This window comes from Falco punctatus (assembly GCF_963210335.1).
Source record: "Falco punctatus genome assembly, chromosome: 10".
Taxonomy (NCBI): domain Eukaryota; kingdom Metazoa; phylum Chordata; class Aves; order Falconiformes; family Falconidae; genus Falco; species Falco punctatus.
The window spans coordinates 22,190,091-22,207,557 of NC_137590.1; the positions used below are offsets into that span (position 1 = coordinate 22,190,091).

General features: G+C 38.2%; 1 protein-coding gene across 3 annotated transcripts in view; it reads left to right on the forward strand.

Annotated features, from left to right (window-relative positions):
• The window catches only part of PRMT3 (protein arginine methyltransferase 3), a 63,881-nt gene that overhangs the window by 22,702 nt on the left and 23,712 nt on the right, over positions 1-17,467 (forward strand). For all 3 annotated transcript variants that reach the window (XM_080405221.1, XM_080405223.1, XM_080405222.1), the window contains exons 10-13: positions 341-440; positions 9,346-9,424; positions 14,499-14,686; positions 17,313-17,399. In XM_080405221.1, coding sequence (XP_080261347.1) covers positions 341-440; positions 9,346-9,424; positions 14,499-14,686; positions 17,313-17,399 — 454 coding nt within the window. The remainder of the gene's footprint in view (positions 1-340; positions 441-9,345; positions 9,425-14,498; positions 14,687-17,312; positions 17,400-17,467) is intronic.

Sequence of the window (17,467 nt, forward strand, 5' to 3'; positions counted from 1 at the left end):
GAGCAAGCAACTCTGAGTAAAGAGGAGCGTCATTTTAAATTGTCTTCGTCTCTGTTTTCCTGGTTTCTGAAGCTTTACGTATGTGCATGCACAGCGCGTTGGAGGTACACGGATCTATTCTTCTCCATCTTTGCCTGGCACTTGATCTGCTCCAATTTTTGGCTACTCAGAAACATTCCCTTTGAAGTATAACTGAGAAGAGGAATATTACATTGTAGTGCTTTCTTGATAAGTTAAAAAAGTTATTGGGGGTAAGAATGCAAAATAAAGACATCAGTATATTTCTCTTGACAGCATAAATCAGAAATATAAACTAATTTATTTATGTTGTGACTTGCAGATTAAATAAACTTGAAAATATCATTACATTAGTCAAAGGAAGAATTGAAGAAGTAGATCTGCCTTTGGAAAAAGTGGATGTAATTATATCTGAATGGATGGTAAGGTGCATGAATGTTCTTTTCAAGACGGTTATATTCAGGAAGAAATGTGTTGTTTAATTAGAAAAATTATTCTTTAAACAATGCTATTTTTTTAACCAAAAAGCTATCGTGCTTGCAACAGTGTCTTTGACAATGTGGGAGATGGGATGACAGTCCTGATTTATGTGGTACCTGGGTACAATTCCTGAGCCGCCTTGTTCATGCTCTTTCAAGTCAAGGTACTCTAAGTGCAGTTGAGCTGTTTTGGGTACAGCAGTAAGTTTCTGTTACGTAGTTAGTATGCAAATCCACAGATGTACTCTATTTCTCAGTAAAGCTTTTGTAGCTGCTCAGGTGAAAGTAATGGAGAAATACTGTCTTAGTCATCTAGCTAGATGATTCTGATAGGTAGAATACCCATAGTCTGCAAAGGCAGCTAAAGACTATCCTGACTGCAGAAAAGACGATAAGGAGGTGAAGAGCACACCAGGAAATATGCAAAAATGTGTAGAGCTTGAAAACAGTGTTACTGTTCATTGCAGCTTTTTAGTATGAGAATGAAATGGCTGATATGAAAAGTATGTAATAAAGATGATACCCAGCAGGAAATGCAGTGTGTAAATGAGCCATTTTCTGGAATCCATTGGATTTCAGCTGTTGGCCTGTTACCTTTCTTTCATGTGCTGGCTGATGACTGTCACACAGTTGTGCTTGCTACCTGCTGCTGATCCTAATAAAGAAATCTGTGTGACAGACCCAGTGCCAGGCTGAACTTCGTAAGAAGTGAGGAAGTCTGTTCCCTGTCAAAAATGTGGTAGGAAACACCCCTTGTGACTTCTTTGTGGACTTCTGTTCAGTCTCCTCGTATCTCAGACCTTCAAAAAACATTTCGAAGTACAGGTTTTCTTCATGTTAGTTCCCGCTGTTTGCACTTAAAGAAAAAGTCTTTTGCCCTTCAAATTTCAGATCAATAATGAAAACTTTGAATATAAGTTACTTGTTCTGGTTTTTTTGGTGGTGGTTGGTTTTTTGGTTGTGGTGTATTTTTTACAAACTGTGGCTGTTCTGCTATATCCAAGGGCCTTTGGGAGAGAGGTCACATGTTCACAATGGATCCGTATGTATCTTAACTGGTTTCCAGGTAAAGGTGGAAATAAATTGTTTGGGTTTCTGTGTGGGTTTTTTTGTATTACATACTTCAGTGAGCTGGAAATCTGCAAAAGGTTTTCCTCCACTGCTGTAATGAACGCTGTTTGAAGCATGAGCTTAATTTAGAGTTGACGTCACTAGTTTCAAGGAAGGTTTAAGCCATTGGCTTAAACTAGCAGTTTAAAACCAGTGCGTTATGGTCAGTGATTTGTGAGAGTGTCGTTACTAGAAAAGTAATTACAGTTCTTTCAGGGAATCTTCTGATCAGTTGCCTAATATGTGCACCTTGAATAATGTTCCCAAAATCACTTGTCTCATTTTGGAGTCTGGGTTTTGGTTTTAAAAGCAACTTGGGCACTTGAGAGTTTAAGTCATGTTGTAAATCAGTGCCTCTAAGGTGAAGTAAAAGATTTTGAAAAGCAGCTCTTTTAAGAAACGAAGTATTGAACTTTCCGTGTTTCCCGTTTGTGTGCTAAAAAAAATAAATACCTTTTAATGTCATAGTTATATAGCCATGTGCATTCCACTTAATTAGGTATTCTAAATATTTAGGAATGTTAGCATTTTTATAGGTTGCTGCAATACAGAGATAAAGAGGACAATGCTGTGGAAGATTGATAGCCGAACAGTGTACGCACTGTTCAACACTGTCCAAAAAGGAACATTATGTTGCCTGGATGCAAATGAAGATTCTTCTTTGGCTGGCTGGCTTGTGTGAATTTGCTTTTTATTTTCCTTCGCTACGTGATACTGACCAGTGGGAAATCTTTTTTTAATATGTGAATGTAAGTGCTTGAAAATGTTGCAAATGCGAAGCATGAGAGCAAAAAGATATTAAATATATGCCAGTTTTCAGATCTTCATTTAGAGAATCTGTATGGACTAGCAGGAAAACTATCATGGGAACTGTTTTTTCCAGTAACAAAAATATGAGAAGTTGCTGTTCTGTTCAGAAAACAAACTGCTTTTAGACTAGTAAACATTAAACCCTTTTGTGGAGCCACAGCGTTGTTTTGCTTGGTACAAAACAGTGATTAAGACCAGTATGCTGTAAGCTTTTTTTTTTTTTTTTGAGCTGTGACTGGAGCATTAGAAAATTAAAAACAAGCCTGAGGCAGCAGAGGAAAAATACTGCACCCCCAGGAACATTTCTAGAACAGTCTTTCTGAGAAAGATGTTACATAAAACAGGGTATTGTAGAAGGTGCAGTGTTGCGTTATAAGCATCTCCACCGTCATGGTTTCTGATGATCATTCTCTTCATTGTGTAAGTGACCTATGACTTCCACAAACTGCTTGCTGTTCCTTCTCCTTTCATTTCTAAATTTGTTCCCTTAAAATATGCAAAAATGGGAGAAGCATCCTAAATATTACATGGTGAGTAGGGGTGTGTGAGTGTGTGTGTGTATATATCTCAAATAATATTTCAAATGTGTATTTGCCATCTACTTAAATTCATCTGGATCTGGTTTTGCCAAATTGTAGGTTTAGAGGCTGAGTGATGAGCAACTTCAGTGGCTTTATTTAAGCCTATGAAAGAAATAAACAGTGATCTTGCTTTTAATATAGAGACTAAATGCATTGTTTGTGACATCTGAAGTATGCGTGTTCGACATAGTTAAAATCAGACCATAAGCCAGTGTCCAGAAGGCAGAGTGCTGAAGACTGAGGGTCTGTCAGGCTACTGAAGACCCAGAAAAAAACATCTGTGCAGACCTTTTCAGTCTGAAGACAGCTATGCATTCCTTGAAGCAAAACTGGTCAAGTATGCAGCCTGGCACAAGAAGTTCGTGTGCTGTGAACCAGGAGCACAAGGGAGAACAGGCGGACTGAGGAGCCGCTTCCCCAATAAACCACGTTGCCTTAAGAAATAACGCAAGAATAGCCAAGTAATAACTGTTCTGCTAACCAAACTGATTCTGTAAGTAGGAAGTCTTGCAGTTCTTGGACAATCATCTTGGACAATCATAGAACGGTTTGGGTTGGAAGGGACCTTAAAGATCAGCACGTTCCAGCCCCCCGCCAGGGGCAGGGACACCCCCCACCAGCCCAGGCTGCTCCCAGCCCCGTCCAGCCTGGCCCTGAGCACTGCCAGGGATGGGGCACCCACAGCTGCTCTGGGCAGCCTCTGCCAGTGTCCCACCACCCTCACAGGGAAGAAGTTCTGCCAAATATCTCACTTAAACCTACAAGGCTATTTAAAAGTAAGAATGGGTGAATTGCATCAAGATCTCAGTGCTGGTCTTGGTTTTGCAGAGGTTTCCCTGCCCAGGATCAGGTGATGCTCTGTAGCAGGGCTTAAGCTTCTGGTGAGCCAGCCTACTTGGTGGCCTGGAACTCTGATGTGTGGAACTTCGGAAAGCCTTAATTTGTGAAACTACAAACTATTGTTAGTGGTTATGGGTACCAACCTCTAGCTTTTTTTTTTTTTTTTTTTTTTTTTTTTTTACTTCTCTGCTTGTACCACAGGGCACTTAAGAGATCTGCTTTTAGCTTCTTATTTGAACCATAGACTTAGATGAATTATGTTTCTAAGCAAAGGTACATCTAGTTGAGTATTTGTATACACTGCCTAGTGGCAATCTGATGCAAATCATTTCTGAACACACATCAGTCATTTGCTTTCACCTTGGTGTAATGACTGAAGACACTTGTCAGTTGGTGGCTTGACCTAAAAATGGTTTGCAAATTCTCAAATTTCATTGCAAGCTCAGAATTTTGACTTGAATGTGCTGCTGTTTGTACAGGTAGTGGGAAACTTTTTGAGTTGTATACACCATAGACTTGCTGTCAGTCAGGATCACATTTGTGTGTTCTCCCTAGCAATACTGAATTTTAAGAAAGGATGATGTTTTAACTGTAAACACAGTAATTGTATATACAGTATATTTGTTTGAAATAAGCTGCTATGTGAAGTGCTAGTTTTTTGTTAAATTGGATGTTGGGCAGGAAAAGATTTGCTGTGAACATACAAAGGTGGCTGTATGATTGCACATGGATTTTTGGTAGTGTAGTTGTAAATGCCACAGGTTACTTAGTGAAAGGGTGAATGCAGAAAGAAACAAAATGCATCTAATGTTTTTCTGGAACGTTCTTATGCAGCTGCATCTGTGTGCAGATCTTTTTTCTCTCTGTACATTTTTACTTATAGCTAAGACTATAAAGCTAGATGTTAAGGATTATATTCACTTGAAGAATATCCGCATTTCTTGTCTATAAGGGGTTTTACTGCGGGAGGTGATTGTCTGAGATGGTTGTCTAAAATACAGTGTTAGAGTACAGTGTGTTCTCATAAATTGTGCGTTTATGCAGTGCTTTATGATACTGAATATGCAATAGAGCTTTACACAAGGAAAAACTGGTCAAGAGATGGACTCTCAAATTAAAATAAACCAAGGACAGAATCCAGTGCTCCTGTCTTAACTGTATGGTTGCTCAGGTAGCTAGTATTTTTCATCCCTCCCCTTGTCTTTTTTTTGTTTTGTTTTGTTTTGTTTTTGTTAGATGATCTTGAAGTGATACCAGGGTAGGCTATGAATGGAGATATTCAGGATTTAGGGAAAAGAAATAGGAAGTGAGCATGTCAGAAACCCTGGAAACCATCTTTTCTCTCCTTTCTCCTTCCCCTATTCCTTTGACGGCTCTACAGTGATGGTGCTGCTTTAACACTTGCTAGTCTCTCTGTAATCTTAATATTCTCTGTTGTTCCTATTAGGAAGAGGAGATGCATTAATACAAGTTTCTATACCTATAACACAGTAATTAATTATACTTCTACATAAGAATCGAGCTTTTTCGTGTGTGTGTGGTTAATGTTGTGTAAAGAACATACTATATAGCTGAATGCTTTAACTTCTTCACAGAAAAATGGTTTTTATAAAGGAATATTATTTCCTTGCATGACTTCTTAATTTTTTTGCCAACACTAATAATGAGTATCTGCTTTCTGCTGTTCAGATCTTCCCATTTTGTGTTCTCAGTCACCTTATACTTGTTTAAGGACACAACAGGGTGTGCATAATAACAAAGTCAAGCTGTGTTTTTTAAATGTGTGGGCTTGCTCTGTCAGTAATGAATTATTTCCTTTTTCTTTAAAATTGAATCATACATGAGAGATCTGCACGGAGACTGACTTAGCGTGAGGGAAATGGTGCTGCAGCAGAGCATGCAGAGGACTTTATATGTAGCTGCTGCTTCTCACTTAAAGGCACCGCAGGTTTTGGGGGGATTTTCTCAAGTAAAAGTAATTTTTCACAAAATAGGGGCTACATCAGTTTTGTGCATCTGCTTGTGCATCAAGATTACATTTTATTGTTTTTTAAATTAGAATACGCTGTCCAATCTTTTACATAAGGTCTTACAAGTCAGGTTTCTTTTACTCTGTAGTCCAGTAGAAACCTTGTAGTTAGAAACTTCAGTTTAAGAAAATAATGTACCAAAAAAAAGTCCACTCTTTGGGCCACTGACTTCATAGCTGCCTTTGATTGATCAGATATTCAGTGTTGGGCCTTAGGAATCTGGAGTACCAGACCAGGTTCAGTTATGTTACAGAAAATAATAAAATATCTATTTAATAGAAGGCTTAATCTCTTTTTCTCCATGAAAAATACCATGATGAATACTGAAGCACTAATGTTCAAAGAGCTTCCTATACTTAAATTTTGATCAATTGGTAAAATATTTTTATGTAGATTTGAATTAAAATGAAAATAAATATTGGAGTACTGTTGTATTTGAGTACCAGAGGAAAACGAAACAATGCAGGATATTAAGCTGTCAGACTTCTGTGAGCCTTTTACAATTCTGTTACAAACACAAAATAAAAATAAGGGATATATAAGAACTGTAGTGATATTCACATTCTTCTGGATTCAGATTTGTCAGTGTGCTCATGCATTTTTAATAGCTGAATTCTTGCCAGACATGACGTAGGACAGATGTATGCTTGAACAGAGTTAACTCAATAGGGCTGTGTGTTTCTGCTGTGTATTTCTGTTCCTGCCCAAATCTGTTTTATATGTCTTTTTGTCATTAGCTGGAGAGCAACCAATTTGTTTCAGCTTTGAAAATATAAAAATAAGAAACTTGATGTTCATTTTGAGAAAGGAATGTCCAACTTCTTAGTTGAAAATGCATAGTATGACACTGTAACATTTAAGATGCGGGGTGGATTCAGTTTGTCTCTAACAGAGAATGTGTCACCTTTAATGTCTCATAGTTTAGCCACTAGCAAGATTGAATTATTAATATGCGGCTCACAGATTTGTATCCTAGAGATCTCTTCACAGTAATTAATTCTGAGGATGCTAATGCGTGCTTAAGAAAAAACAACTCTGAACGTTATTGGGGTGGAAGCAGGAGTGCCCCACAGCATCACGGGGAAAAGAAGTCAGGTATAATTCTCTTTCCAGATGGCACCCCTACAGGTGAGGCAGCAGCCTGTGAAATTACATTCTAAATTACACTACAGATGAGCAGAGCACACTGAGCAAAACGCTTTGGTATAAGTAATAAATGACTTGATTCAGTACCATTGACGGTTTATGTAACTTACAGGAATGCTGTAATGAATTGGGGGAGAAGATAGAACTTGGAGTGTGGGGGGGAACCAACAGTGCCAGAGTGGAAAGGTTGAGGAAAGGACGGTGAGAATTTCACTGTATTTCTCATGAGAAGGTGCATCCTCCAGCTGTATTTCTTCCACTTGTTTGGTAGATGTTGTAGGTGATGGGCATTTTGGGCAGGAAGAAATAAGAGGTGATCGCTTTATAATTAACTGACTCTTGCTGGTAACTAGTCTTAAGATAGTCCTAGAAGTTATATTTTAAAACACTGTGAAAACAACTCACTTGGAGATAAAAGTGTAGCAAAATTATTTGTATGAACTAACCATTTTCTTTTTTAAAAATGGCAAGAATAAGAATAAAAAAAGAACACTCTGGTTTCATTCTGTGCTTTTGTCTTGCGGTAGGCATAAAATCATCTCTGCCTGGTGCGACTGGAGCTCCTGGCTTGTCCAACCATTTTGCAAAGCTTACTAAAAATCATATTGCTCACAGACCAGTAGCCTTCATTCTGGGACTTGCTCTAAGGACTTCACAAAAGTTAAAACAGTGAAGTGGGAGAACAGGCAGCGTTTGGAAGAAAAGTGTCCAGCAGAGCACTGTCCTGTTAGCCAAAGAAAAGGCTGAGAAAAGGGCATTTTCATTACTGCCAGACCATGTTCTTATTGAAAACAAATACATTGTGCTTCAAGTTTCCGGTTTCTAGCTTTGTTTTCCGTTCTGAAGGCTGCAGTGTGGACAGTGACATTTATAAGCAATTCTGAACTTGAGGCACTTTTTGTTCCAAGAGCCTTAGGCAAAATAAACATCCAAGACTGCATAAACTTGAAGTAAACTCGGTGGTCTTAGGAGTGCTGTTCCCATGCAATGCTGTCTTATCTTCAGTATTGTGGCGTGATGACATAAAAATAAAAAAAAAATTTAAAGAAATCCCTATGACTGCACAAATTTGGAAGTGTAGGAAAGATGAAGGAAAAAAATCTTAGTTTTGCCGTGTTTGGTTACTGCTGACTGGGCTTGTAGGACTGCAGGTCCAAACTCTGGACTGCCAGTTGTCTTTTTTGTCCTTCCCTAGTGGCAATCAGTGTGTAAGTCCAGGCAAGTGGATAAATTGCATTTTAAGCAAAATAAGAATTAGAACGCTAAGTGGAAAACCAAAATGTACGCTGGTATGATTTGTCTGAACTGAATTGATTTGTTGTCATAAGAATGTATATGTGGATGAAATGTGATGCAAAATTCGGTAAGAATACAGGTCGTACTCAAACTGGGAAGATACAAAGGGGTGTAAAATCAGTAAATCGTAAAACAAAGAACTTGTGTATCTCTTAGAAATCTGCATATGACTTAAAAGTAGTTGTGAAACCGGAGGTTTTATATATAATGCTTATTGTATGTAATACTGCTGTATGTTTTTTATATCTCAGAAATGTTTAAAGAATTTTTTCCATTTCAGAAAATGGCTGACTCGGTTGAGGTTGCAAGAAGTTGTTCTAAGCATCTATAGCAGTATGAATAACCTGCTATAAAATTAATCCCAGCACCAGAAAAACTACATAAATCTAGTTCAAACTATTTTTATCCTGAGAAGTTAAGTTCAGGTGCTGCTAAATGACAGAACATCAGAGAACCAGCGTCTTAGGTGTATGATTTATTTCCACTTGTCTTAGCATTGCCCAAGCTGGGACTGGGCACCACGAGGTCGCAAATGTGAAGTAGCAGAGATGTATTCCATTTGGTGTTCCTCTAACAATGATTTTCACGGTCAGAACTTGCAGTTCTAAGTGGGAAGGGTTTTTCTTGGGGATTTTTTGTTCTTTGGGTTTTTTTTCTGCATAGTCCCTCAGTTATTAGTAAAAAATCAGTACATATAGGTTTTCACTTCGTTTGAGTTGAATTTGATTTCTTTGGATGTAGTAGGACTCTATCAGTTAATTGCTGGTATATATTGGATGTTTGTTGCCTATAATTTATTAAATTAATACGTGCTAGATAATTGCAATTTGGGACGTTAAATATGATGCTTTATGTAACTAAAGTTTTGAAGTGATAATGCTATTGTTGAGAAATTTGCTGGGTGCTGGCTCTTACAGAGGTGTATGGCCGTATAAAGTTCTTAAACTGTGTTGATGAAGTCTATCAGTAGATTCATTAAATAGGCTACACAAGAAGCATAATGATTTCTAAATTCTTTCCCTTTTCTATAAACAGGGTTATTTCCTCCTCTTTGAGTCAATGCTGGATTCTGTCATCTATGCAAAGGACAAATACCTGGCAGAGGGAGGCTCAGGTTGGTGTCCATAATTCTCTTAATAAATTTAGCTCTGGGGGGAAACTAAATGATCTTAGAGACGTAGAATAAGCTATGCATGGATGAGAAAGTTGCCAGTCTAAATGAAAAATGTTTCCATTAGTTGGAGCTTGAAGGCATTAATTTACTGTATGGGTAATAGAAGAACATTTGATGGGGTATCAAGGTCTCAAGTTAATGGTGTTTTTAAGAATAAAGGGGGTTATTTATGCTTAAATACAGTCTAAATTTTTCCTCCCTACTTCTTCCCATACATGTGGGTATTTGTTTTCCCTTCTCAAAATCCCAGTTTCTGCCTAGTTACAAACAAAGGAAAATAAGTTCTATTCTGTAAGATGTGATACTGTTTGAGTAAGCTACTGTGAATTAAAGGAGAAGTGGAGAGGATGTTTTCCTGGAGGAGGGAAGTTTTGTGGGGAGGACATAGTTTAAAACACAACAAACCACATGAAGTAATTAATGGAATTGCATTGTTTCAGTTAAGCATGTTTATTCTATCCCGGTGGGACTTGGTTGTGGTTGGAGGGCAGAGAAGTGACAGGACAAAAAGGTTTTATTTTGAAGTAGAATTGTTTTATCCTTATAAGTAGCTTGGATAGTGTCATCTTAAGTAGTCTTTAAATGCCTGTAAATATTATTCCTCATGTGGTGCGGTTTCCTGTATGAGTTCTGCATATGCTTTATTCCTTGTCCTTAATTCCTTTGTCAGTATTGTATTTCATATTGACCTTTTCAATCATAGTCATCAGTCTGGGTTTTTTTCCTCTTTTGTGCTAACTGTGCACATAGTTAGTTTCACTACGCTGACTTAATGATTGGATTAATGGCTGTGTAACACTGCTCGCTGCAGTGCTTCCCTTTGATTGCAGTGAGCTCTGTATGCCACAGAGCACAGCAGAAAAAAAGGGGGTTTGTGCAATTCAACATTTGGTCACAAAGCCAAATATACAGGCAAAAGACTGCAGTTCATATTCAGAATCCACTTGAACAATGTGACAGATTTAAGAGCTTTTTTTTTTGGTTTTCAGTAATGTAGAATAGTCTGGTCAGATCTGGAACACCGTTGTGGTGTACTTTATATAGATAGATGCTGATAACTTTGTGTTGCAATATAATTAGATCTGGGGACATCCTGTAAAATAGTAAGGAATCATTTCATATTTGGCTACGATTTCCAAAGCCACCTGAAAAGGGCCGGAAATTTTGGACTGCTGTTGAAACTGCAGTAGTATCTTGTTCTCTATTTGTAGGTTGGTACGTTTGCTAGGGCCCCTTGCCTCCCAGCGTTTGCTCTGACAGTGTGTGCTGGTTCTGCAGTACACTTATCCTTGGAGGTTTGAGTATTGCACGGCTGCCCATTGGTATGGCCAGATTTTAAATGGAACGCTGCTTCCTTAAGGCGCTTACAATTACTGCTCTGCTGCCAGCTTGTATAGCTGGTATGTGGTTGTGCCGAAGACTGGTGACAACTTGCTCAGCAATCAGCTTAGCCAGGCAGACACTTCTGCAGTGTGGGTGAAAAGCAGCAGTACTGTGGTCGCATTCAAATTTGGGTGAGCCAAAACAGCTCGTTCTGAGGCACAGTCTTACCAGAGAAACTCCTGGATCTGCCACTAAGTTTGATTTTATCTCAAGCCACTCCATGCTATTGAGCTCAAGATCATGATTACAAGGACTGTGTGAAAGCTGAAAAAAGCAATAGAAGTGGCTGCCATTTGGCCAAATCTTCCAGTGTCTGAGCCAGGAATAGAATTCAAATTTCTAGATACGCGTTCAGTCAGTCATTTCATCATTATTTAAATTTAGCCTATTGGCATGCTGAAGTGGATTATATCAAAACTGTCTAGGGGAATGTGTACAGTATATAATAGCTTTATTTGGGAACATAAAATTCTTGCTGTCCGGGACCCATCTGTTTGTTCTTTACAGCTATTAGTTGCTAGAGTATAGATTTTTGCATGCACTTGAGCGCCGTGCACATTGAAGAGGAGCATCATAGGTGAGGAAGGCATCGTTCAAGGCATAATACTCTTTGCTTGTTCATGTCAAAATGAGGATGGTATTCACTTGGAATTATTTCCGTGTATCTGGAGGATTGCTGCCTTACCCTTCAGTGTCCTGAAGTTTGTGAGGCATTGCTAAGAGATAAAGGATTTCCCATCGTATTCTGTCCACCACGTGAGCTGTTACTAGTGACAGATGACTTGGGGGCACTGAGTCGAGAAGGACACAGATGGTCAAAACAATGAATCTGTGAGAGCATGGAGGAGTATGTGCTTTTGTCCAATCAGCATTTCGTTCATTTCACCTGTGAGAAGGAATAATTATTAAATTATAGGCTTAATGAGAAAAAGACGACAAGTCTGTCAGGATCACACAGGGAAGTGTTATGGGATGCTCCAGAAGGAGCAGAGGATTTCCAGGGGAATCGAGGATAACGGGTGAAATGGCAAATGCAGTTTTAAGCAGATGCTTTTAAACACTTAAACACTACAGAGTTTAGATGATTTAGGTTGATATTTAGATAAGATGCTTACTTTGCCAGTCAAACTTAAGCATAGCATATGCTTCTGGCCACGGGTGGGTCTGTAAATTTGGAATTTAATGTATTGCGGTAGCCTTTCGCCTGCACCCTGTTGGTGGACCACAAATTTCTTTGTGAAGTCTGAACAAGGCATTGTCTACTTTTTTACTGCTATTGATAGGCTAAACTAAAAATGCAGATTAGATTAGAGCATTAATGTTGACATTTTTGCGTGTTCTTAATGTTTTGTATAATTGATTGTGAGCTTCACTGCTGATTTAAGGATTTGCTGTGAGGATGAAAAGACTAAAGAAAGACTGATTTTGATCCTGCTCAAATATTTTACACTCGATAGACATGGTAATTTTTTTCCTGTTAAGACGGTTGCAGAAACGTGTGCTAGTCTGGGGAAGGAAGGATATGAACTAGTTGATTACTTTCTCCTTTGAATTGTTTTGATTGCAGCATTGCTAGCTCGCTTCTCTAAGTGTATTTTGTAACTGGGGTCTTGCAGTCTTTTTTTTTTTTTTATCCCTTTTCTCACCATACTCCTTTCATGCTATGAAGAGCCTTACCTGAAAAATATTACCTCAGAGGCTGTAGTTGCTTGCTTTTGTTGTCTGTTTCACACTGTCCATTAATTTTTGGAGCATCAGTGGTGGCTCTTAAAGGTTTGAAATGCTGGGAGGTAAAGCCAAATACAATGCAGTTGTCACACTAGTTAGTAAACAGCAATATGAAATCTTCAAAAAATGGAAATCTCTTATTGGTGGCTCCGGAAACTACTTGCAAATACTCCTACCACCAGATGTTGGGGTTTTGTTTGGATTTTGGTTTTGGGGGGTGGGGGTTGCTGCGTGTGTGACAGCTTTCAGGTGTGCTTGGAACCAAATGATTTGTTTTAGACAAGACAGTTTGATGCCTGTCTGTTTGGATACTCATCAAACTGCCTTTTTTACTGCTGAGTTATTCGTAGGCTGTTCCTGGAGAAACCTTCTGGTTTGAGTTCCTCATCTGCAAAGCAGGAATGATGATAATTTACCCATGGGATTCCAGTTTTAGCTTGCTGATATTTATTTTTTCTGGTTTAAACAGTCAAAGTGAGAAAAATGACAATGTGTTCATATTTTATATGAACTACTCCTTCTAAAAGTAAAGGTGGTTGCTTAATGCCTTCATATGGGGAAAAAAAACAAAACAGTGCTGCTTTAGGAGGGACTCTTCTTTGTCATTAATATGTATAAGATGATTTCCTTTAGGATGAAGGACTCTCTATATAAAAGGTCTAATTTCAATTTGTTGTTTCTATCTTCGGTATTTTACAAGGCAAAAAATTCAGCTGTTCTGACTTACCATGCTATACCAATGATTTCTTCATACTCAATTTGATAAGCTACAATTTCAAGCAGAACTGAAGAAAATATGAATTTTATAGTTCACCAGATTTTGGAGAAGAAAAGAGAAACTTAGCTTCAGTTTTATAGATGCTGGCACCTTCATGTATCACTAAAAAATAAAATAAGGTGTTTATTAGTCGGTGTTTTGCTCTGAAGCCAAATCAAGGATTCAATGTATGTGGCTTGAAACTCTTAAAAACAAAATATGGGAATTGTTATGTGGAAAGAAGTCTAGCTAAATAGAAACTGAGTTTCTCTTACTATTTGATATTGCTGTAGACAGCCATGTTCATAGCAGCTGTTCTTTATGTCTTTTCCAACTCATAGTGGATAGAGATAGCCAAGAGATTGTCTGGCTTGGCTGTAGGCAGCTGTTAAAAAGGCAAATGCCAGTTTTCCACTACAATTTGGAAAACCTGTAAATAGGTACTTGCTCTGAAGATATTCTTGGGAGAGGGGAAAGCACGACTGTGAAGACAGTATGCAAATGACAGCTGTCATCCTGAAACTGTGGAAGCAATCAATGAGGAAGTTCTCTTCTGTCTGTTGGGTGACTTCCGTACTCTTAAGATGCAGATAGAAGGGTGGTTATTCTTGCCAGTTCTCAGAAATAGTTTTTAGGTTTTAAGGCAAGTACCAGCCAGAGCTGTTAAGAAACAGGAGTACAACTCTTGAGTAAGAGTATTTGCCGTTATCTGGAAATAAGGTCTTTTCACAGAGGTTTTTTCTTACTGCGAAACCCTCACCTGAATTTTCCTTTGGATGGGTGTCTACAGTTATTAAATACATTTTAAGTCAGTTTTTGACAGAAGCCAGAATAAGCTGTTCCAAATAATTTTCTTCAGACACCAAGTTTCCAGTCATTTCCTGGCAGTGGGATTCAACTGCAAAGATACTTTGTCAAGAACATAAACATGCTACCAGGGTAGTGTGGAAAAATTAAGTTCCAATGTCTAGTCTCTTCTGTGGACAAATGAGACACCAGAAAATAAAGCGGCAGAAGAAGTGTCTTGTCCTAGAGCTGAAGAAAGTTATTTCTTCTTCTAAGATGTTAATCTTAGAGGGGGCAAAAAAAAGTCGTCTTTATGCATGTCTAAAATAAGATTTCACTACTCTGTTTCTCTTGTTACAGTTTATCCTGACATTTGCACCATTAGTCTAGTAGCTGTTGGGGATATGAATAAACATGTGGACAAGCTGCTTTTCTGGGAAAATGTATATGGCTTTGACATGTCTTGCATGAAGAAGGCTGTAATTCCAGAAGCTGTTGTGGAGGTGCTGGACCCAAACACACTGATATCTACAGCCAGTGTCATTAAGGTACGGTGGTACTTATATATTTTAACAGTCAGATTAGAAGTTTCATTATTTTATGGAGGATGGGGAAAAAAATACACACAAGCATGCATACACAAACTTAGACATCTTCAAAATTATATGACTGCAGTAAGGTTCTTGGCGTTAAGACTGTAAGACTTATATTGATTGTATTTATTGCCTTTTTTTGATCGTTTGAGCTCTTAAAGAAATTGGTCTGTATTTAGATTGTTCTGTTGTACATTTGCTTGTATCCAAACACAAATTTACTTGTATTCCAGAAAGTTAAAAGTTCCGTAAATGAAATTTAAACTGTACCAAAAAACCCCAAACCCTTGGAGTCTTTTCTTCTTCTTCGCATCCCTCTTCACCGCAGTCAGCCTACTGAGTCACGGGGGGACTTCTTTCTGTGCCAAGATAGCTGGTTTTAAAGATTAAAATTGATTGGAGGGTCACTCACTATCACCCATAGCTTCATCCAACAGAATGACCATGTCTGAAAAGGCAACAGTAGTTTCTCCAGTACTGATTGAATTAATTTTATGCGTGCTTTTCTGTGTTGTCTTGGTTTTTTATTGCAGCTTCGTGATGGGGAATAGCAGCAAAGATGATGGAGTCATTACAGATGTGTTTTTTATTTTGAGCTTGTTGAGTAGACTTCTAGAGTCAGTGAAATAAAATCACTAAGGACACCTATAATAATTTGTGTGCCTTAAGGCCTAGAAATCTCTGTTTTCCTGGGGTGTAAGGAGAGGGTAGTGAATCGACTCAGTTGCTGAAATATACCTTGTACACTTGCCATTGTAGGGGAGGGTGAATTCCACCCCTAGTGAATGAATGTGCACAAACCAGAGGTACTGAGGTCAGGAACTGGAGGCCATAGTTGTTAGCAGTCTGACAGGTCTGATTGCACAATGAGCGAGGCGTGGGTGCTCTTCCCACCTCCATTCTCTAATAACATTTTGCATGTTCCGATTCAAGTGGAAATGCAGTTGAATACTTCTTGCAAATAGGTCAAGTTTGTTATACAGAAAAAAAATAACATATAATGTGATCTAAATTAACAGCTGCATGGATAAGTTGAGCTCTATCAGTTTGTTAGGCAAACAAATTTAAACAGCATCTTAACCTGGAAAGTGATAACAATAACTACAGTAAAACGTGGCCAATGCAGTCTGTAAGCTGCTGCTGTTTTAGAAGGAAAATGCTTTGCTGGTCTTTACAGTGTACAGTACTGTACGTGCCCCTTGAATATATGTCATGAGCGATCTCTGTCCAGCTGAGCTGTACATGCTTAGCCAGTTTTGTCATCACACAGCATTTTCCATTATGGTTGTGGTTAATGGTTTTATACTCATTTGTTCTCAGTAGCAGTCGTGGTTTTTAAAAATAACCTGAAGTCAGTGCCTGAGCTCGTTTACTAAAGTTACAGTTCAAAGTGCTAAAATTAATGAGTTTGGTAACAGTAGCATTATAGGTAAATTGTTTCCATCGATAGCCACTCCACGGAACAAATGGATTATGTTTTTGAGGGAAAGTTTAAAAATCTTCCTATTTATCATATGGTTATTATAGAAGATATTTTAGCATGTCGTCTCAGATGAGCTGCTGCTTGTTTTGTATAGTTTATATTATAACTTTTCATGAAGGAAAATATTGCCTAAAGAAGGAGGAGACAGCATCAAGAAATATTGATTAATGATGTGTAGGACATTAAACTTCAGCGGTATATGACATTCTTCAATAAAGCATTTTAACTGAATATATAAACTAAAGAATTTCATAGAGTGAAAAAATGTGGTGGAATTTTTAAGACCAACTGAAAACTGAAGCTTACCGCTCTTCAAAAACTCTCATTTTATATATATAGAAATAATAAATCAGAATATTGAAATGCAAGCTGCAATTTAATTTGACAATGTTACCACTGTTATCCTGGATGCTGTTATTTTACGTTCATTTCAAAATAGCAAAATTGCCTTTGAAGATGAGTATAAAAGCTGTTTTTTTACTGTGAGGGCAATGGAGCAGTGGCACAGGTTGCCCGGAGAGTCTGTAGCCCTGGAGATAGTCAGAAGCCATTTGGACGGGGTCCTGAGCAACTGGCTTCAGTGGACCCTGCTTTGAGCAGGGGTTGGACTAAATGGTCTCCAGAGGTCCCATTCAACCATTAATTATTCAATGATCAATATAAAAATAACCTGCCAAATCAAAAAGGCCCAGTTGTAACCTATATCAGTTTCATACTGTGGTTTAGCATGAACTAAATGAACAAGAGGTAAAACAGGTGATGATGCCTGTGAAAGCTACTTCAATTTCAACAACTAGCAGCTATAATCAAGAGCAACTTTTCTGACCAGCATTAGCTACTACGTCTGGTTCCTTACCTCTGCTAGTCAAGGTGTCTGTTTATTTTGGCATTTGGAGAAGAGAGGGCTTAGGTGTTCTTTCAGTGTGCAGATAAGATTAATTGGGTTTTAAGTCTCTTCACATTTTTGGAGAGCTGAATGAATATTGCCCTAGAAAGGCAGTCTTATTATGAGAGCAACTGAACAACCTTCATCCAAAGGAAGATCTTGATTTAAATTCAGCTCTGTTACTGATGGAATTGTATTATTTTTTTTCATAGCGTATCGACTGTAATACCGCATCCACTCCAGAGTTAGAATTCTCTTCGGATTTCACCTTGACCATTACAACGAGCACAAAGTGTACGGTAAGACCATTTTAGTCTCTTCATATATGGTCAATATCGCATTGGACTAATCGACAATGCATTAATTA